The following is a 22,332-nucleotide window of genomic DNA, read 5'->3' as shown; positions in this document are numbered from 1 at the left end:
CTCTGTCTCAGTCACGCGCGCATCCAATTAAACGTATAAGGCACACAATAGAACCCTATATAAGGTAATGCCTTTGTTAAGAAGCTGAATTTTAATTAAGGAAACAAACATTTTCTTCAAATATAAGCGAATTTTAACTGAAATTTTGGACATTTTTCAGAATTTTAATTACGTCGGCGTGTATAATTTAATAGTTTATAGCTCATTAAGAAGGGTTTGCCAAATTGTGCGCGGGTAATAAACACAAGCGATAATTTTAATTGAAGTTACAATCATGAATACCATAAGCGTATAATATTTTACATAAGTGTGACACTTCCAATTCTTCACATGCAAGACAGACTGCATTACGGGCTTCGTCGTGGTTTTGCGTCCGCTTGCTAACGCGTCACATGTAGCCTTTGACAGCGCCTCGCTAGGGGGAGATTTTCTTCATGTGATGACGTCACTCCGTTACTAGCTCTCAGAATAATATACCTCAAAATAACAAACTTACGGAACAATATTATAGTATTATGGAATACAGATGCCGTGCAAGTTTATAAGTCCATAGAGCTTTCAACGACCAACTGATCAGATATCTAAAGATAATCATTTAGTCAGATTAAGTTAATATTTTATATTACCCTTACCAGCAATCTAATTCGAAATTATATCTGATATATGTTCCCAAGTAACCGATCTGAACTGATCTGCTATAATTCAACTCATCAGATTCAGTTAAGCTGAACAGTCATCTGACTTCTACGTTTAGTACATATATAATCTTCTGGAAAGTGAATTAAAATAAACGGAAATTAAAATTTCGAAATAATTTAATCGATGGAACGGACGCAAAATAGAGAACAGTGAGGCATCTGAAATCTGCTCACATTCTGTCAATTTACGATGAATTCGGGTTTAAGCTATAGTCAGTTGCAGGCTAAGAAAGACAAAATATATAGTACAGCCAGCGCAAGGATACCTCAGACCATTTCTGGACAGTCGACCGCGCGAAATTTGAATTTGACCACTTTACGGTCAATTTCAAATTTCGTGGTTTTCATCGTTTTTTCGCGCCATCTAGGAACCGAAATTGGAATCTATTTTTTAATTTCATGTTGTCACGAGTTTAATTACTGAATACATCCGAATTATTTTGCTAAAGAAGGTACGATAATGGAAGCTCCAAATATTTTAAATAGCCCAAGAGGTTACTATAAAAAGCACGATAAAGGTTTATTGTTAGCAAGTTAAGAGAAAAACATAATTTTAAACGTCTATAGCTCGTTAAGACAACGTTACCCCCAAGAAAGCGTGGTAGCTATTTTAAAAGAAACTGCCAATTTAACTGGTAAGACGTATAAATAAATTTACAAAATTAAATAATTATACATACTATTTTAAATTTAAGAATGATAGGAATCCTTGGATAGGAATGCCTTATCTTTTAAATTTGCTTGCCACCACCATTATGAAACTAAAAAATAGAGATTCCAATTTTGGTCTCTAGATGGCGCTGAAAGACGAGAAAAAGGGCAAAATTCGAATTTGACCGTAAAATGGCCAAATTCAAATTTCGCGCGGTGGAATGACCGGAAACGATCTGAGGGATCCTTGCGCCGATTGTACTATATATTTTGTCTTTCTTAGCCTGCAACTCACTATATTTGGTTTACATTTTGACCCGAACTATCGTAATTATTAACTCGGTTGATATAACGTAAATGTTATCTGAGAATCGGTTGAAAAAACTTGCGCAAACTATCATTCATCATTGGTAGGAACGCTTCAAATCGTTTCCAAATAGTCATTCTCTCTCAGTATACGTTAAAAACGGTTGGGTCAAATACCACCCATTTTGGGTCAATTGTTGGGGTAGGTACATTTGTTCGAAATTCAATCGTCCGAACGGTGGAACAAATGTTCGAATTTCATTCGTCCGAACCGCCGAAATAACAAATGTTTCAATTGTTCGAATTGGACAACTGGTTTGTTTCATTCGTGCGAATCGGTAGCATCACTTGTCCGAATTCTGTCGCTAAATTAGTATTTCTTATTGCTGTTTTCTTTGGTCCGGATTTTTATAATGTCTAATCATTTTATCCTATTATGACATTATGTCCATTTTTCCTTTGGCCGATATAGTAAGTGGGAATTGCGTTGAATGTTGTGGATATTTTAAGTTAGGTTAGGTTCACGTTAATGTTACTATTTTCTTATATTAACAATATTTCAAAAAAAAACCAACCAATTCCTAATGTTCGAAAAAACGGACAAACGATTATTCGAACAAATGAAATTCGCCAGTAAAGTTAACATAAATTGAACGACTAAATCACCAACAAAAGTTGTGATAAATTTTTCGGGCAAATGAAATACGTTTTCGGACATATACGATCCTGTTTTCCGGCATTCGGACCCATGATCATTCGGACATTTGTACCACCGTTCGGACGAATGAAATTCGAACAAATGTACCCAAATCCAATTGTTACCCAAATTTTGGGTCAGTATTTCACCTACCAATAAATTTGGGCAAATTGAAAACAACCCCAGTTGGGTAAAAATAATAACCCAAAGTTGAGTAAATTAACAACTGCCCAAATGGTTGGGTAAAAATAATAACCCAAAGTTGAGTAAATTAACAACTGTCCAAATGGTTGGGTAAAAATAAATAACCCAAAATTATGAGCTTTGGTAAAAAAACAGCTTAATATTAATTAAAAAGGCTTAATATCAAATATACTATTCTTCATTGTTAACATTTGTTACTTAAAATAAAAGCTATAGCTTATTTATTTAATCCAATTAGCTAATGAAGTTCTATTATACTCCTATTAGATAAAAATACAATTGCCATTACATAAACTTCCTCCTTTTATTGTTTTAGCTTGTAAACCGGACGGCCGGTACAGTTGGTATAGTAACTATATAGTGATACAAATTTGGCGAGACTTTAGGTCGAATGAAATCGAAGAATTGATAAAGGTAGAAACTACAGCGGATGAAATTATATTTTGCTACTTTGTTTTGGGTAAGAAATAACCCAAGTATGGTTAGAATGGTAAATCTCAAAATAACCCAATTGCATACGCTAAAACATACTAACCCAAAATTGCCATAATAACCAAAATTGGGTCAAAATTGACTCAATATGGGTCAAAATATGTTTTCCCCAAATGTTTTAACCTTTTATAGAGTGATAAGTAAATACATTCTTCAGACAGTATAATAGCATATGTAACATAATCAATCATAAGTATGCCATAAAGATATTTTCTTTAATGAAACCTTGTTCACGTCGGGATTTATCGTAAATTACGTCACTTTCAACTCCGTGACGAAAAACGCGTCATCAACTCTACGGATGGGATACGGAAGTTAGTTAGTTAAGTCGAATTTTATAATTTATCTTGCCCTCCTGCCAGAACAACAGCTTTGGCAGTAAAATTAAAAACTGATTTTAAGTCCAATCGCGGTAACACAAACTCTACTTTTCCGGGAGATGTATGGGAACATCTGTTACCTGTTCCGTGTGAAACAAGGTCTCATTGAAATGCTTATTACGAGTAATTATGTTGCATACGGAGAAATATGTTTTTAGAAATCGTGAAATGAACGTGAAAGTTTTTGGAAATCGAGGTGAAAATCGGTTTCAAATTATCTAAATAAGCCTAAAAAACAGAAATTAATGCGAAAATCGTGTTCTGAAATTTCAAAAGGAAATTCTGGTTTCCGAAATCACTTGGAAATTCGCGCTATAACCCAAATGGATGTATGTTATATCTGATGGTGTTGCGAAGTGAATGTAACGTGCTTTTCTCCGTGCAGGTCCGTTCTCTCTGCCATCTTCGGCGTCGTTGCCCCCAGTGACGCCGCGCCGCATCGGCCACCCATACCAGAACAGGACGCCACCCAAGCGGAAGAAGCCGCGGACGTCGTTCACGCGGATGCAGATCTGCGAACTCGAGAAGAGGTTTCACAAACAGAAGTATTTGGCGTCCGCCGAAAGGGCAGCCTTGGCCAAACAACTCAAAATGACCGACGCCCAGGTCAAGACGTGGTTCCAAAACAGAAGGACCAAGTGGAGGTAGGATTCAGCCACTTTACACTCTTAAAAATAGGGGTGTCACTAAGGAGTCGTAAAGGTGTCATTTTACAATCGCACCTTACTTACACCTTTTTCACTCGAGAAAAACATTTTATGTAAAAACACCTTTCTGAATTTAACGTTTTCCCATAAAGGTGTTAATATGGTGTCTAACAGTAAAATATTTTTTTTAAACTATATGCCAAAATTAATTTGTGGTACTATACACCTTTAAAAAAGAAAACAATACTGTTATTTACACCTTTAATGGAGTAAAAAAGTGCTACTTAAGAAGGATAAATATACCAAAAAGGTATTAAAGATTACTTTTAATGAAACTTTTTTCTGGAAATTTTGGGTAATAGTGTAAAAATGAAGTATTTTAACACCTTTAATGGTGTGAGTAACACCTCTAAACAAAACAAATTTGGACCCAGAGAAATACACCTTAATTTTTTAGAGCGTATTTACTTACCGCGGATGCACACGGGGAATTAAAAAAGTGTTACTAATACAGTTGAGCTTATTTGGCATGAACCAAATAAAAAGGAATATAAGCCCCAACGCGTTCTTTTACGGAAGACAACAACGATTTGAGGGATTACCTTCGCTTCAAACCATTAAAATCTCTAAAATCATATAGGGAGCGGTCAATATTGGAACCATTTAGGGGTTGATAGAAATAGTAGAAATTATATTCCCTTTAATAAAAGCTTCTTGATAATAAAAGTTTCATTACGTTTTAGTTAATGCCAACCTGTAATTAGTACGAGATTAAATTTCTATTATTTTTTCACAAAAATTCATATACATTTTTAATTCTAAAATTCTGAAATCCAGACTTGCAATTAAAGTTGATTTAAAAAAACACCCTAAGACGCGTAAGTATGATACTTCGTACTCTCCCAAGGCTAATTTTTTCACCATGGACCATATAAATCGATACGTGGTCCAGTCTCATTTGCAAGTTCTCATTAATGTCTTTGGAACGTTGCCCGAAAAATCTCTTTTATACAGCTCAGCATCCAAATCTTACGGAAAATTGAAACTCTTTTAAAAAATACAAATAACACTTACCTTGGCTAAATAAAGATTAATTATTGAATCGAAACATAAAATTGAGTATTACAAACACTCGCTTCATTTTAAAGGTATTTATTTTGGACCCAAACGTGTTTTAGATCGTATTTATTTATATGTATTTCTTTATTTATTTATATCGTATTTTCTTGCTCTGAAATTTCCTACTAAGTTATTGCTCATATTTTGTGTCAAAACGTTTTGAAATTTTGAGCTTCTCGCGTTGGCCGCTATGTGGATCTACGTAAACTGGAAAGGCTAAATAAGGCGAAATCGATACGACTAAGCGCGATACACCAGGATACACGAAAATATAATTTTTGTTTTAGACAGCCCATCCATAAATAAGGTGAATTTTAGTATTGCCCCAACCTTTTTATTCTGCTCGTCGTGTACCCTGATTTACCAACAAATCTGAATAGTGTTAAAAATCTATTAGAACTATTTTGAGTGTTGCCTTAGACGTCGAAATGAAATACGAATAACGTAAAAAAAATTATGTATAATATTTATTTGAATTTTGCGCAGTCTTTAAAAGCTAACAAGGTTATAAGAAATTTTAAGAGGTAAAATTACCCTTTCGGAAAAGGTTATTTTTGCCATAAAAACCTACTAGAAAACTGTTTCTTTCCATGGTACACCTAACGGAATTCCTAACAAAAAGAATCATAAAAACCACCATCTTTGTATCGCGGGGGAAATATTTAATATTTACGAATTAATTACGAATTAGCTAACAAAAGAAGAAGAAAAAAACGCAAATTAAGAGACAGTGCAGCGCTAATGCGAAAAAAAAACACCCCCGAAAAATATACACATAAAAGAACCATAATGACGAGAAAGCGGTTAAAATTTAGCACAAAGCGACTGCGCCCCTTCGTATCACCCCCTTCCTCCCCTGGTATCACGCGGACTCTCCAATTAAGATTGAAAACAGGATACCTGTTAATTATCTCTCTTCTATATAGATATTGTGTGTGTATTGTATATTATTATAATGTACGTTTGGTGAGGTGGGGGGGGGGGGGGCAATTGACAATTAAAAAGCTGCCCAATATGGCGATAAGAAACACCTCGAAACAATGGCACAGAAAGATTCATTAGCGAAAAACCACCAAATTAAAAATAAGAGAAAAAAAAATTGGGTAGAAAATTACGGTTAAAATGAAAAATAAAATACCCTCAAGGTTGAATACAAAATCAACGTGTTAAATTTTTCGTATAAAATTAAATAAAAATTTAACATGTACCGAATTATATATTATATCGCCCTGTAAAATTCGCTCGCTTAGATCAGATATATAAGACTTATTTAAATAGCGTAAAATCCGGTATCTCTGGTTTTGAAATATTTCAAATATAGTAGCGAGTTTAATCATTGGACGGGTATCTTATAGGTTTATACGGATAGCTCACGAGATGAAAAGCGCCGTTTATACGTACGCGTAGACGTTCACCCGACACGTTCTCCCTTCGAAAATCTGTACCTAACCTTGTTTTAAGGCTGCACATTACGCCTCGTCATATTGATCGGCGTATCGCTTTAAATACGGGCAAGGTGACAAAATGAGACGAAAATGGCAAATACCCATTAGTTATCATCAAGAATGTATTTATGAATAGTTAGGAAGAATTATCATGGTCGGATTTTCCACCGGTGCGAGACGGGGCAAGGAAACACGTCACCCGCGCGCCCTTCAATCGCGTCGAAAGACGTCACTTTTAGGGAACCAATAAGATACCTAGCTGATTTGATTGATTTGTAGGGGAACGAGCTTATTCTTCGAGCACGAGGTGGATTGGAAAAAAATCGTCTCTCGAAGTATAAATAAATCCATTCTTGATATCAGCCTAAAGGCTCGTAGTATTAATGATTTTTAATCCCCCCCCCCCCAATAGCAACGATACATACGGCATTTCTTCAAATACATATAAATGAAAGACAGCTATTAGTTTCGTATTTTAATCTTCGTCAAAGCCAAAGTGTTTGTCGCCTGGTTCCAATCTTTTTTCGCTTCAACGGCGAACTGTTCTAAATTGTCCCCGCGGGCCTCGTTCTTGAGTCGTTATAATTTCTCATGCTCGATGCAGTTTGGAATTACATTTAAAGGCAGAATATATTTTACATTCATTTCTTAAATATACCTTTCCTATCAACGGGTGGGGGGGGGGGGACACCTATTTCAAATATAATACCGCGGTTGTATCTCGATTAATTAGAGCCAGTATTGTTTTAATTATAATAATATTATGGTTTTTTCTTATACGCGTTGTCAGCGTTGTATCATTCATTTGGCCATTATAAGGTACTAGATCTGTTTTGATATAGAAATTTACGGTAATATCTTTTTTAATCTGTATATGCTCTCAACTAATTTTACAATATATATTATTTCAAATTATATACTTAGTTTCGCGCCAAAAAGTGGGCACAGTCATTTTGAATAATTCGTGATAGATTAATTTCGTGTAAAATACCGTTTCTTTCTTCGTTTTGTATTTATTATATTGACCGGCAGAATATCAATGTTTTCTATATAGCTAAGGTTACTTATGTGAACCGAGTATTTTTCAAAATATAACACCATTTAAAATGGAATATTTACACCATCAATAAGATATAGTTATTATACCGTATACTATGGTTTGTTTAAAAATTAACACAGTAAATTAGTAGTGTTTCGTACCAATATACTTATTTAGAATATGGACAAACTTCCTTCATATTCAAAAGGTAGAAAATACTCTAGCAGAAGCCACTGTAGTATGATTGTAGGAACATGGGAGGAATTATCCATAATCACAACTACAAATAAGAAAATAAATAAGACTAAGTTGTAATGATTTTCGTTTAATTGACTTATACTAAATGTTAATTTCGTTTGGCGAAAAATATTTCAATGAGAGCTATTTTTCCGAACAAACCGGGTAAGCGTACAATTTACCGCCTGACTATGTAAAATGTAAAAATTTACCTATTGCTTAAACGTACATTCTTTAAAAAAGAAATCCCTATTTCTAAGTATTTTAGCAATATATAACCCGTACTTACGTTAGCTACCGGTTGAAATTAGCCGCGACCAAACCCTTTTTAATATAATGAAACTTCTTTATACGGTATTTGATTTTAGCGTCACATTTCCGACAATCATTACCGTTTAAAGTGTACATCAATGACCAACCCCCTCCCAAATGCGATTGCGCCGAAAAATAGGCAGACAGACCGAGGATACGCGCTTAGTAACAAAATCTAACGAGTCTCAAAAAGGAGACAAAAACAGTGATTATGTTCGGGACGGGTCCCGCCGCTCTGCGATGGACATTTTCGAAAAATCATTTCTCAGCTCGCAAGCTGCTTACGTTAACCTGACGTATCTCAAGCTCTTAAATCCATAATATAATCATTAATTCTGCTCACGGAACGTAGAAAACTAATTACAGTGCTTTAAAAATATTGAAACCTTTAATTTCATCATATTACCTATTGCCGAAACAACATAATTTATAACAATATTAATATAATATAATAATTTAACTACCAAAATAATATATTCTGAAAAATGAACTTAAAGGTGAAGATTTTAGAATTAACTAAAGCCGGTTATTTCGCTGATTATCATTCCCTCATTAATTTTCACCTTAATTTTATTTTTTTAATGATTAACGTCATATAGAACTGTAACTTAACTCTTTTGTTGAGAGTTTAAGAGTTAAAAAGACACCTCTATTCTTCATACGCTCAATCTAATAATAAGTGAAGCGCTCATCTTCAGAACCAAAACGACATCTGATCTTCTCCTGCTCAATCTATAATACTATGTAAATCTCTCATCTTCAGAACAAAAACGACACCTGATCTTCTCTTGCTTAATCTAATACTATGTAAAGCTCTCATCTTCAGAACAAAAACGACATTTAATCTTCTCTTGCTCAATCTAAAACTAAGTAAAGCTCTCATCTTCAGAACCAAAACGACATCTGATCTTCTCCTGCTCAATCTAATACTATGTAAAGCTCTCATCTTCAGAACAAAAACGACACCTGATATTCTCTTGCTCAATCTAATATTAAGTAAACCTCTCATCTTCAGAACCAAAACGACATTTGATATTCTCTTGCTCAATCTAAAACTAAGTAAAGCTCTCATCTTCAGAACCAAAACGACACCTGATCTTCTCTTGCTTAATCTAATATGTAAAGCTCTCATCTTCAGAACAAAAACGACATTTGATCTTCTCTTGCTCAATCTAAAACTAAGTAAAGCTCTCATCTTCAGAACCAAAACGACACCTGATCTTCTCTTGCTTAATCTAATATGTAAAGCTCTCATCTTCAGAACAAAAACGACATTTGATCTTCTCTTGCTCAATCTAATACTATGTAAATCTCTCATCTTCAGAACAAAAACGACACCTGATCTTCTCTTGCTTAATCTAATACTATGTAAAGCTCTCATCTTCAGAACAAAAACGACATTTAATCTTCTCTTGCTCAATCTAAAACTAAGTAAAGCTCTCATCTTCAGAACCAAAACGACACCTGATATTATCTTGTTCAATCTAATACTATGTAAAGCTCTCATCTTCAGAACAAAAACGACACCTGATATTCTCTTGCTCAATCTAATATTAAGTAAAGCTCTCATCTTCAGAACCAAAACGACACCTGATATTCTCTTGCTCAATCTAATATTAAGTAAACCTCTCATCTTCAGAACCAAAACGACACCTGATCTTCTCTTGCTCAATCTAATACTAAATGAAGCACTCGTATTTAAGGTCTGTTCCGCAGCTTAAGACCAAAAGTGACGCTCCCCTCGTCCGCAAAATGTACCGCTCATTCTCGACTCCTTTTCGCTCTAAAACGAGTGGAACGTGCCAATCACTGCCGGCGCGAGTACATTTGAAAAGCTATAACGTTTATAAAATGGCAAAAACCAGTTTCGATGGATGAGACGCGCAATTTGGGAGAGAAAAATACACGAACATTAGCGAGAGTGACAACGTTATAGAGAAATATAAACAGCGCTTATATATTCGTACACATCAAATAGACCCTAAAAAAATAAACGTACACCCCGCGTACGACGCCACTCCGCAACAGGACGGCAACCTATATATATCTATAGCTATGTCTAGACGATACGAATTTGCGGCACTGTTGGTACGAACAGCCAGGGGCGCGAAAGAAATGCCAGAATTTAAAACTAGAAAGATGTCAATCTGGTTTTTTTCGGAATTAAGAATCAGGTGGAGTTTAGTCGTCAAGGGGGGGGGGGGGGGGGGCAATCGAGATATTTGGGTGGGGTGGGTGGCAACGACGGGGGGTGGGGGGCAATTAATAAACTAGACACCCGTCAAAAATGGCTTCTATACGATTATGTCCCAAAGGCGTCTCCCTGCGAGGGAACCGTTTACGCGTAGTATCACTCACTAATCAGACTCCGCCGTTTATACGCGTGATGCATGCTAAGAAAAATTCGAAATCAGATATTTTGTCATGGCCGGATAATTTTCGGCTCCTCAAATCCGAGACGACCAATGAATAAAAGATACGCTCTTTCCTCGCCGATGGTTGCGCGATTCTCCGATATATAATATCGATTATTACGGAACGTTTTAAATTCGGAAATTATTTCGTTTTTGGACACGGGTCTGGCCATTGCGCGTTAATTTTCTCTTCGGAACTAATTTATTAGTAATTGCTTTGATATTTTATACAGAAATATTTTATAAATACGTCAATTATGAAGAAATTGGTTTTCATTACGTTTCGCGATGGTATTTCAAATGCGTGGGAAATTTGAAGGTTAAACTTGGTGCATCAGAAAGCTCTTTATCATTCTATATTAAAGTTAGAGCTCGGCGTTTGGATCAAAATTAACCACTTATTTTATTTTTATCCATAACCTACAATTATCCGAAAATATAAATTATTTTTTGCATGTTAAATCGTTGTCTATCCATGGATAATATCCATAAATAAACAGTTAACCAAAATATTTACGATTAATCGAAATTTTGCCAGTTAATTATCTGTTACGCAGAGCTCTATTCTACATAATTTATTACGTAAATTTTTCTTTGAGGGCTTGAGTGCAAAATCCGTAAGTTGGGACACCTTTATAGCTTTGCGTAGTGGATCATTTAAATAAAAAACGGACGACGAATAACACCATCTATTGAGCACTTAATGAAGCTCAGTGGAAAAAATGCTCGATTTTCAACTAATTTAAATAAAGATATTTTATACTTATCTCCAATTAGATCACTTCTGATTCGATGAATCATACGCGAATATTTTTTTACAAAATAAATTGACAAAACATAAAAGTCACGAGTCTAAGTTAAATTTTAACCAAAGAAAATATAGAAGAGGAAATAAATCTTTAGACAAATAACCAACTGGACCCGGATCTGGATACCGCGCTCGGTTTTTTAGCGATGCTATTTGAAGAATGGGGTTTTTGCTCATAATTTGCAGGCGTTAAAACTCTCGCAACATTTAAAAACTATTACTTTTGCGTTAAAATTCCTGTTAATAATATTTCAATAGAAGAGGCTTGACATTAACGAGTTGGTCTGTTGATTTGTGGCAAACGGTTTTTTGGAGCCCACGACAAGAATGATAAGACCAAGAAGGAATTCAAGTACCTATGGAATCCGCTAAGTGTACATTTAGTGATTGAATAGTAGACAAATTTCGCCACGAAGTAAGCGAGTATAGTAAGAGATTCCAATGCTTTTGGTCCATATTAATTAAGTACTTTCTTAATAAGACAAAATTTATATTTTTTAATTAAAGAATTTTTTTATTTACAAATTAAAAATAACTGTATGTATTTAGAACTACAAAGTCTTTTTAACAGTTAAAATTCAATTATTATTTTAACAACAAACGCGGAAACTTTTGACGTGATTGTCTTCTATAGAAATTGAATCGCGATTTAATCTTTTCCGAGTTCAAGATTTATTTTAATAGTTATTTTTCTTAGCTAACAAATGAAAGTCCGTCTCATTAAGGCAAAAAGGCTCGTACAGGGGGCGCCAGAATCGCGAATTTCCGCTATAAAGAGAAATGAATTGACTGTCTCTAATTGCCCAAAGACTCGTATAACGCAATTACATTTCAATTTCCTTTCCCTTAGTAAAATCCACTCTAACGAGAAAGGAATAGAGAGATATCAGGGGTTGCTGCAAAAGTTAAGCGCCGGGAAAGCGCGCATTCAGGGGGAAGTTTTTAATTTAGGATCGTGGAGGTCGAAAATTACGTGCCTAAAAGAGAAGTTTCCCTCCAGGGGCCAAAGAAAAGGCCCTAAGACCCCACTAGCCCCCGCTCGAAAACGCTACAAATTTGATTAACTCTTTCTTTCAAAGCCCAAACCCTCGCTATACAGTCTTTTTTCCCCCTACCGGCGTGGCTTGAAACCGAAGCTAGATGGAGTCGTACGCGTTAATTCTTTTACGTACAAGCGCGCCCAAAAATAAACCCCGTCACTCTAAGGCGTTCCTATCAAGTATACGTTTTTATAAAAACAAATGGCGGCGAAAAATAAAATTTTAATAACGCGTGTTACTACTGAATAAGGGCTAGGTTTTCGAGAGCGTACGCGTTATGGAATCGCCGTTGAAGGAATACAGACGCGGGCTATATATTGGCCTTGACAGATAGACGTTTAAAAGTTCACCGTCGAGAAAACAAAAGACGAGCGTAGGCCTTGGCTAACGACCGAGGCTTAAGTTCCGACAAGATCGATAGAGACTTAATCACGCACACGCCTAAAGAAAGACAAAGGATTTTGCGCGCTTTCAAACTAATTCGTAACAAATTTCGTTATAGGAGAAACGGAACTACCTAACTACCTGCCAACCCCCCCCCCCCTCGGAAACTATTTTTAGGCAATGCCCAATTTGCCGAAAATCCTACAATCTTTTTTCTTTCATTATTTTATTTTTAACGGCTGAGAAAAACACCTATTTCCATTTTTAATATTCTTCCGCTATCCCGATGGGTTTTGCTAAAAACGATCGCCTTATATTAAGTATACGAAAACTCGCTCCTTTCTGGCGCGAGAGGGAGCTAACTTATGTTTCTATTAGCGAAAGGCAATCATCGGAAATCTTAAGAGGGGGCTCTACGGAGGAGGGGGTCAGGATGAAGAGACGAGCGCCCTCTCTCTTCTCTTTTATAAATACTTAAACGAATATATCACGGGTTTATTCGTCGCTGTTTAAAGGACTGGCGAGGATACGCGGGGCTCTCGCTTTTAGAGCGCGGATCGCTCTCTCGGGATTGGATGTTTTCGCGAGGTTCTCTTAGGTCCGCTTCTTGTTCATTGAAACGCTCGGCGGTCGCGTTCGCGCTATTTAGCGGAATAGGAAAGCCTCTAACTTATTCCGTCGCTACAGGGGGGAGTTAATTTGCGAAAATCAACTGTCTTATTCGATTTAACGTATAAATGCTGATCTATTTAATTATAGTAGTAGCTTCGATAATGGCGATACGCAAACTGCGAAGGGGCTGTCTAGTCATATGACTACAGTCAGGAATCCATACCTCTACTTGGAATGCTCATCGCGGCAGATTTTCGTCTCGATGCGGCTGACGGTTTTTTTGACGTCACTAGATGTTAACTTAACAAACAACAACGTGAGAGGGGAGCGGCCGCAAAGGGGATTTTTTTATCACGTAGGCGGGGCCAAAGCCGTCAGAGTGATCTTACCATACGCGATACGGCGGGATAAGCATTCAAAGTAGAGATATCGATTCCTGCTACAGTTGATTTTTAATTTTCCCGCTTTCATTTGTCAGGATTGCATTACCAGAACAAGCTCAGAAATCTACGATAATTCAATATTAGAAAAACTAATATAGTTTAAAAGAATTACTTTGTTTAGTTTCCCCTCGTCACGATAGATGGCAGGGCAAGGAAAAACGTCACCGCTGTGCGCTTCAATCGCTTCGCGAGACGTAAGGTTTAGGGAACCAATAAGAAACCCTGCAGACTTGATTGACCTTTAAAGGGAGGTGGATTAGGGGAGGTCGAAGTATGTGAATGTTAAGAGGGGGGTGGGAATTTAGTACAGTCAAAGGTAGGTCCAAGGGGGGGATCTGGACCCGAAAACCCCCCCTTGTCTACGTCACCGTTAGGAGATACCATTCAAATATCAACATAGTCTTTCTCAAATAAATAAAATTAAATACATTCTTAATTTAAATAAAAAAAGCATTTAGAAATTAAAAATTAATCCAAGTTAGTTAAATCTTTACAATTTTAAAAATACCCTCGACAAAAATCATCATAAAAATAAAATTAATTTGGTTTTAGCAACCGAATGACAAAAAGGTACGAACAAAACTACAAAAATAAATAAAAAAGGTCCAAAGCCCAAAACAGGTCCATAAGTCAAGGGAAGCAACATTTCGACCCCCCGTTGTAAGCGAAGCATCCTTCCCCCCACTTAAATAAGGCTAAACCGCCCCCCCCCCCCAAACTCGACCAATAGGAAAAGTACTTTTAAAGGCTCTTGAATTTTTAACGCTCGTTTTCGCAGACTAGTTGAATAATTGAACAGGCGAGGGTCCTAACAGGCTGGAAGCGAAACATTTTCCGAAATCCGGAGCGCGCGCTTACGTAAAAGAGGGATGTTTGATCGGGCTGGAATCCGCCGCTCCGGCCCGTAAACCGGAGCAAACGGAGCCGTAAAAATCAGCCTCGTTCCGGAGATGGCTCTTTCGCGCGGACAATTACTTCCAATATGGCGGAAGACGGCGCTCACCCGATAGCCCGGCCAAGGACGGACGGAAGGGTAAAGTCACCTTGATGAAAGTGGTTGGTGACCACGGCCTAGGCCAGTTTTCGACGTAGCCTTTCACAGGCGAAGGCTCGCCCCCGCCCGGAGACTCGTATATTAGGAGGCGCTCCCCTTTTAAACTTTCCGGACTTTTTCCGGCGTATTGCCATGATATTAGAAATTTATCTCCTTGATTTCGGCCGAGGCGCAACCAAAACTTAAGCCCCATCCTTGTCTAATGAATAATAAAGAGCTTGCTTTATGAAAGCTTTGGGCTGAATCTAATCTTTGAAAGTAAGAGGGGCCCTATAAATTACAGAAAAGGGGCGGGGGGGTAAGGCCCCGTGTGTTTCATCCCCCCTCCCACCTGCTCAGGAGCAAAATCTATTTTCTAAAACGTTTTCTCTTTCCTGGACGAGCTTTTGTCGTTCCAAAGTCGCTTTGTCCGATTGAAGAGGAACGTTATTGGGACGATAAAGGTTCAATGCGGGGTTTCAGGGCCAATAATTTACAACCCCCCCCCCTTTCCTACGGTGTACGCGATAGCACCGGGACTTTTAAATTGTCAGAACTTCCTTATATACGCATTTTCGGAATTATTTTATGAAAATTTAAATACTCTACCTTTTAGAAATGGACAATTAGTTGGGATGGTGGAATCTGAAATAATCGAGAAGAACACGAAATTTTCGAATTATTTAAAAATAAATATTTGGGAGCTAAGTAGAACTCGCGATTAATAAAATGTAATTGTAGACTTTACTAAAACAACTGACTATGAAATGAAAATGGCGAGATATCGTAAATACAAAGAGTTTTACAGAATCGAAATTTCACTTAAAATTTATTTTTATTTTAAAGAGTAATATTATAATTTTTGTCATTTTAAGTGACATTTTTTGTATGGGCGGCCTCGCGTGACGTTGCACTGATACTACTCTATAGATAAGGATCTAGTGAACAATAGTTACGAATAAAATATCCGCGGCTTATTAAAACAGATTTAATTTAAAAAAAAATGATATACCTACCTCCATTTAAAAGTGTGGCGACATAAATCGTTTGAATTTCGCTAAAAACGAAAAAATAAAGCAAAAACTAAATTAATTTTGATCGAATAATTTTTTAAAGACGTTGAATTTTTTTGTTCAAGTGGTCGTTGAAAATTGAGAAACACCCCTATAATCACCGTGTATATTTTAAACAACAGTCAGTAGGTGGCGCTTTATAACAGTCCGGCTGTTACCTAGGAGCACCCCACACAAAGAGTGTTAAATAATTATTGTAATCCTGTGTAAACTCAATTAAAATTAGAAAATCAAATTAATGTAGGTATATCGCGTATCAATTTAAATAAAATCCATAAGATAAAAGTGTTTAAAAATTGTAAATAAAGTTTTTTTATAGACTTAGAAACTTTGCATTTCTTTAACAAAAAATCAGATTCGCCGAGCAGTTTCCCCGAAGAGGCCCGTTAGTTATTTTTCAGTCGGTAACAAAGAGAACGCAACCCGTCAAAAGTCGTGCATTTTCTCGCGTACAATTTTCATTGGTTAGACGCTTTAGGGGAAAATTCGGAAATTTTCTTCCCCCACCCGTAAAACGTACAGGGTAAAGGTTCGTCCAATGAAATTTGTACGCAACACTGCGTTAGCGTGTTTAAAGGCTAGCCGCGTTCTCCTTGTGTTTGTGGCTCCTAGCTGTCACAGACAGTAAATAGTAAATACCATTTATTTAAATTTGAGATCATTATTACTTCTTGTGGTAGTTAAGTGGTGCTTAGTAGTATAACTCAACGGGGAATGTTTTACAGTGGTAGTAATCATTACAGAAGGTGAACTACTGTCATTGATGTTTGAATTTACTACTTAATCGAAATTTTCGAAATTGGCGTTTCCTAAGTTTCGCTACAGGACAGCCAATCTAGTCAGATTTCGTGTATTTAATTTAGACGCAAATATTGTTAACTGCCGTTGTGTTCCCCCGAATTACGTGACGAGAGCGTGGATGAACTTATTAGCGTGAAAGCCCACGGATCAGATCTCCAAAACAGCTCGGACAATATTTAAACTCGCATTTCGTCTTGGTTTCACCGATTTCCATCATCGAAGTGATCTTACATATTTCCCGGAAAATCGCTTTTGTAGTTCTCTTGTAACCAATTGTCATAATAATTTACCTTAATTTGTTTTGCCAAAATGTATAGTCATTTTTCCCAAGGTATTCCCTAACATATTATTGAAATACAAATGTAACGTTTGAAGATTTCAAAGCGAAAATCGATAATAATTAAAAATAAGTAAATATTTTATATCGTCAGTATGAGAGCATCTTTCTATTCAGGTAGTACTAATTAACGTAATCGTATTGCGTCATTAAAACCAAAATCGTAGTTAATTTTTCATCTGTTCCACGGCCGCGTCGAATTAGAGTTTAAATTCGATTGTATACCATTAGCCATTCGCTTCCGAGACCGGATTAAAAATGTTGAATAAGCGAAACGCTACAAACTTTGTAAAAGTTAAAAATTCGAAGACAATCACGCGTCGTTTAAAAGAGAGCCGAGAATGTAATTGCGAGCGTAATGAGACGCGGGACAAACAGCCGAATTGAACAACAAATTGCGCCCGCGCAGATTACGACAACAACAGCCACTACGAATAAATATGAGATCGTCGTGGTATCGTCTTTACCCCGCGAAGAGAATCCGGCCTCGTTGGAATCATTTTTCCACAGCCTGCGGGTCCGGCGGGGATACGCTCCCCGGGTGTGACTGGGATCACGATGTCAACCTTCGTCCGAGCAAGTATTAATTCCGTAATAACTTAAGCCTTTGTCTAATGGGGAAACTTCAAAGATTGCGTTCGCCCGCTCTTTTCTAGCGGACAAATGAAGGTAAACACGGACTTACTATACGTACGAGTAAATAAGTCCTTCCCATAAACAGGCCATTATATCGTAAGGGTGGGTGCCTTAAACCTGCCCTAATCGCGCGCCCTTAATCCAAAATGCCAGCTCATTCCTGATAAAAGGTACAATATAAAATTGGTACTTTAATAAATAAAATTCCTTATACGCGGGAAACGGTACGGTAATATTCCCGCTAACAATTCCTAAAGTTGAAATTAACGGGTTTAAAATTCAAAAGCAAACGGCGAGCGGAGGGGGGGGACGGTGAATTGCGGGAGGGAGGAAATCGGATTTACGGGGCGCGCACTGATTGGTTGGGCCGACTTAGTATTGATTGAGATTACGGCCGGCTAGCGTCTTCCTGATTGGCTGATGAACGTTTCTACCCCTCCCCCTCCCCCCTCCCGACGCTCTTCCCGGAAACGCAGTCCACCCCCGCTAAGAAATCATTAATCGAGTGCAAGAATACGGGGGGGGGCAATGAATAGATTCGCGCGCCAAAAGACGGTTTGAAGGGGGGGGGGAATTATCATTCCCGAAGTTAGTCTTTGACGTCTGCAGCCTTAACGATAGCCTGATAGGGGCCATCGCAGTCGTTTGCCTAATTAAACTACAATAAGGCGAACGGTATTTTGGTCTAATACGAGAGATGCCCTTTAATAGAGCTATTATAGGAGATCGTTCTCGGAGGCGAGAGCCTTCGCCTTTAGGCTAGAGGGGGGGGGGCAATAAGCCGTGCTGATGTAATGGACGTCTGCGCTTCCGAAAACGGTCGCTCCAAAATGATGGCGCCAAATCGCGGGAGCCCCTTTTAACTAATTGGAAAAGCGAACGAGCGAGCGACTGAAGGCGTCGGAGTGGAGAAACGCCGTTCGCTCATCTTTTCGGGGTCGTAGCCTCCGACGAAGACGCAGTTTTTACCTCTAAAAGGAGCGTAGTGAGCGAAGCGACACGACCGACGTTGGGTCCCTAAAACAGGCTAACGGTTGTTTCTCGGTGACAGGGCTTCCACATTTGATATCTAAAATTTCCCTCTTGCGATAATTTCATTAAATGAAAAATCCCTTTTTTTCCCGTTTTTGACTTAGAAATTCCCATTTATTATCCCTCGCTTTTAATACTAATTTCATATGTAACATAATTACTCATAAGTATGCCACTAGCTCTATTTCTTCACTAACGGTTTGTTTCACAGATATTGCGTCATCCGTACCCAAACGCCGATAATGCCGTCGTATAATTAGCTCTACGTCATAATAAACCAAATTTTTATTTTCGAATTGCACCCGCAATATTTGTGGTCAAAGTTCCTAATTTTAAGTCTACGACAATGTACTTGTATTAGCAATTGCTTTTCACGGTTTTGGATATGATCAAAATGTAGCATTTCCTTTGAGATAAGGCACTATGACGTCGTAGAACGTCATGCACGCTAATTCCCGTAGACTTTGTTTTGGACCAAAACTTGGGCGCCGCCATAGCTCCTCATGATATCCTCTATTCTCGCTCACTAAGCAGTGATTGTAGTTGATGATTTTGGGGAATTCTTCCCATGTTGCTACAATCATCCTACATGCTTCTGCTAGAGTGCTTTCTCTCATTTGAGTGCAACGGCTCGAGGTTTTTTTGCAGATTTTAAATATAAATGCAAAATCCTAATCATTAATCGGATAAAATTTTAAAAGAAACCTTTGCATACGATAAAATAACGATATGTCTTTGTTGTTTTACTATTCCATTTGTAATGGTGTTATATTTTGAAAAATACCCCATTCACGTAGGTCACCTTAGTTATACAGGGAAAATATATATAACAGGGCACTATTAACCCTCATTTCCTCAAATATTACTATCTGCATTACGACAGCGTCAAAGGTTAATCGGTCAAACCCATTAGAGACAATTATTAATATTCGAAATCTATGGATATTCTTCAATATTGGTTTTAACTTATGTAATTCATAATTCTATTAAGTAACTTATCCTTCTTGTGTTTATGTAGCTCTGTTTCTTACTTTTACAAAAGGCTACAAGCACGCGCGTAGACTGTACTAATATAAGGGACTAAACGTAGCAATGGTTCCCAATTTCATTGGCTACGGATTATGTCATCGCGATTGCTTGGAAAAAATACTTTGCCTTCTAAGAGTATTTTAGACCAATAAACGTCGCAACGTTTAGTTACAACTATACTGAAAACGCCCTGTCTTATTTCTTAAATATTTGAGGGTGAAAAAAGGTTTTCTTTGGGAATTTATTGGCCCTTTACTTAAAAACCTTAGCGGAGATATTTGAGAAATAAAATAAGTTAAATAACAAATTTGCAGCAACGTTTCAAGTTGTTCTTTGCTAGCCGTAGCTAAATTGCTCGAAATGACGGGTCTGTAACCTTTAAAAAGCAACAAGAAGAAAATGGGCAGTTAAATATATACGGCAAATAAGAAGGCACGACTAAGAGGAACCCTTACAAGAACTACACCTTCGGAAACGCGCTTAAAGCTTTCGAGTTTCGGTTCAAGGATGCGACACCCCTGCTACGAAAAAAAAATATTTTTCCCCTAAAAGACGCGAAATTTCGTCTCCGTATGACGAATAACATTTCGGAAGATCTCGAAACGGCAGTAAAAAAATGGGTGTTAGCCGCAGACACGGTGCTTCAGCGACAAGAAATCAAAAGCTATCTAGCGAGCGCGTCGCCTACCTAACAATTAAAAAGTCGTGAAACCCGGAGAAGATCATTTGCGGAGCTGGAGGTGCCCACCCATTACGGAATGTACTTGCCTTAAAAGCGCGGACGCAAAATGTCTTTTTAGCGAGGGCGTTTCGAACGCGAAACCTCAAATTATTTAGCGCTTATATTTTCATAATCTTAATAGCGGGAGGTGTTTACTAGACCGATATTTTCTAACTACGTTTAGACGCTTCGTTTCTCGTTTAGGACGATTTCGTACGCGACTAACGTAACGTATTCGCGAGCCGACATTTTAGAAATAAAACATGGTTAACCAACACGAAGTGCTCCGTGCGAATGAAGAAAATGTTTAAGCAATGTTAGTCCCAAACGCTTTTGTTGGCCAGGATTTGAAATGCATCCAATTTTTCTAATCGATTTTTAGCTCCTTAATGTAAATTCTAATAACTTTTATATACATTCCTTTGATTGATCAAAACTAAATGTGAATATTAAACACCTTTATTTATGTAAAATGAGATATTTTGTTATAGTACAACGATTTTTTTTCCGAATGACGAGTCAAAAACTGCATTTAGTTTTTAAACGTTAAATATCTTAAACGATTCGCGATGGAAGTTTTTGATATTTTACACCTTTTATTAAATGGAGTTTAATTTAATCTAAAAATCATCTGCTAACACTTTATACGATTTGTTTTGTATTTATGGAGCCAGATACCCCAAAGTTTTTTTTATCTATTATAAATGTAGAATTTTACTATAATATCGAAGAATTAATATTTATCTAAATTTTGCGAACATATTAGTTCCAGAAGTATATAATAAATCCCCCTTTTTTATACCAGAAGTATATGATGAATCCCCCTTTTTTATACCAGAAGTACATAACAAATCTCGTTTTGTTATACGAGAAGTATATAATAAATCTCGCTTTGTTATACCAGAAGTATTTAATAAATCTCGCTTTGTTATACCAGAAGTATTTAATAAATCTCGCTTTGTTATACCAGAAGTATTTAATAAATCTCGCTTTGTTATACCAGAAGTATATAATACATCTTGCTTTGTTATACCAGAAGTATATAATAAATCTTGCTTTGTTATGCCAGAAGTATTTAAAAAATCTCGCTTTGATATGCCAGAAGTATTTAATAAATCTCGCGATTGAAGCATCCGCCAGTACCGTTTTCCTCTTCCCCACCCACTCGTGCCGGTGGAAATTTCGACCACGATGTTCGTCGATTGTCTCAACATAGTCATTTACTCGGAGCGAAGTGTAAATAAATACATTCTGTGTTTTATCAATACTTCTCGCGTCGGTGAACGGAACAACTAGTACGTTCTCATTAACCTAAATAGGTTTTTGTTCAAAAAAATGAAAGATAAATTGGAAGTCAGCCTCCGAATCTACAATAAACCGATTTGGGGGGTCATAAACGCATCGGGTATTTTACGAGCCAATTAAATAAATAACTATTCGGCGCTTACGTGCTTATCTGAGAGTGGAAGATTTGGAAGCTACAAAACGAACTCGAGGGGAGGGAGACATTTCTCAACGACCGTCAACCGTCATTCCAAGACCAAATGTAATCTGATTTCAACAGTTAAACACTTTGGCTGGTCGCGAAGACAGCAACGCGCTATTTTATCGGAGAGGGGATCGTCCCCCAAAAACCAACGTGGTGACACGGCCAACTACGATAGTGCCGCCGAAGCTTTATGGAGCAGTCCCGCGAAATGGACACCTCCAAAGACGCGAACGTAGTCGAAGAACCTGTTAGT

At 37.2% G+C, this 22,332-nt stretch overlaps 1 protein-coding gene across 3 annotated transcripts in view; it reads left to right on the top strand.

Moving 5' to 3' along the window:
- Positions 1 to 22,332, top strand: part of LOC149948874 (uncharacterized) — a 44,531-nt gene that overhangs the window by 9,803 nt on the left and 12,396 nt on the right. For all 3 annotated transcript variants that reach the window (XR_016480713.1, XM_090174039.1, XM_090174038.1), the window contains exon 2: positions 3,814 to 4,072. Coding sequence is in view for 2 of the 3 variants with exons in the window: in XM_090174039.1 (XP_090030165.1) it covers positions 3,814 to 4,072 (259 nt within the window). In the remaining variant the exon portion in view is untranslated. The remainder of the gene's footprint in view (positions 1 to 3,813; positions 4,073 to 22,332) is intronic.

This window comes from Leiobunum rupestre, chromosome 4 (genome assembly GCF_980474605.1).
Source record: "Leiobunum rupestre chromosome 4, qqLeiRupe1.1.hap1, whole genome shotgun sequence".
Lineage (NCBI taxonomy): Eukaryota > Metazoa > Arthropoda > Arachnida > Opiliones > Sclerosomatidae > Leiobunum > Leiobunum rupestre.
This window is presented reverse-complemented; position numbering and strand designations above follow the sequence as displayed.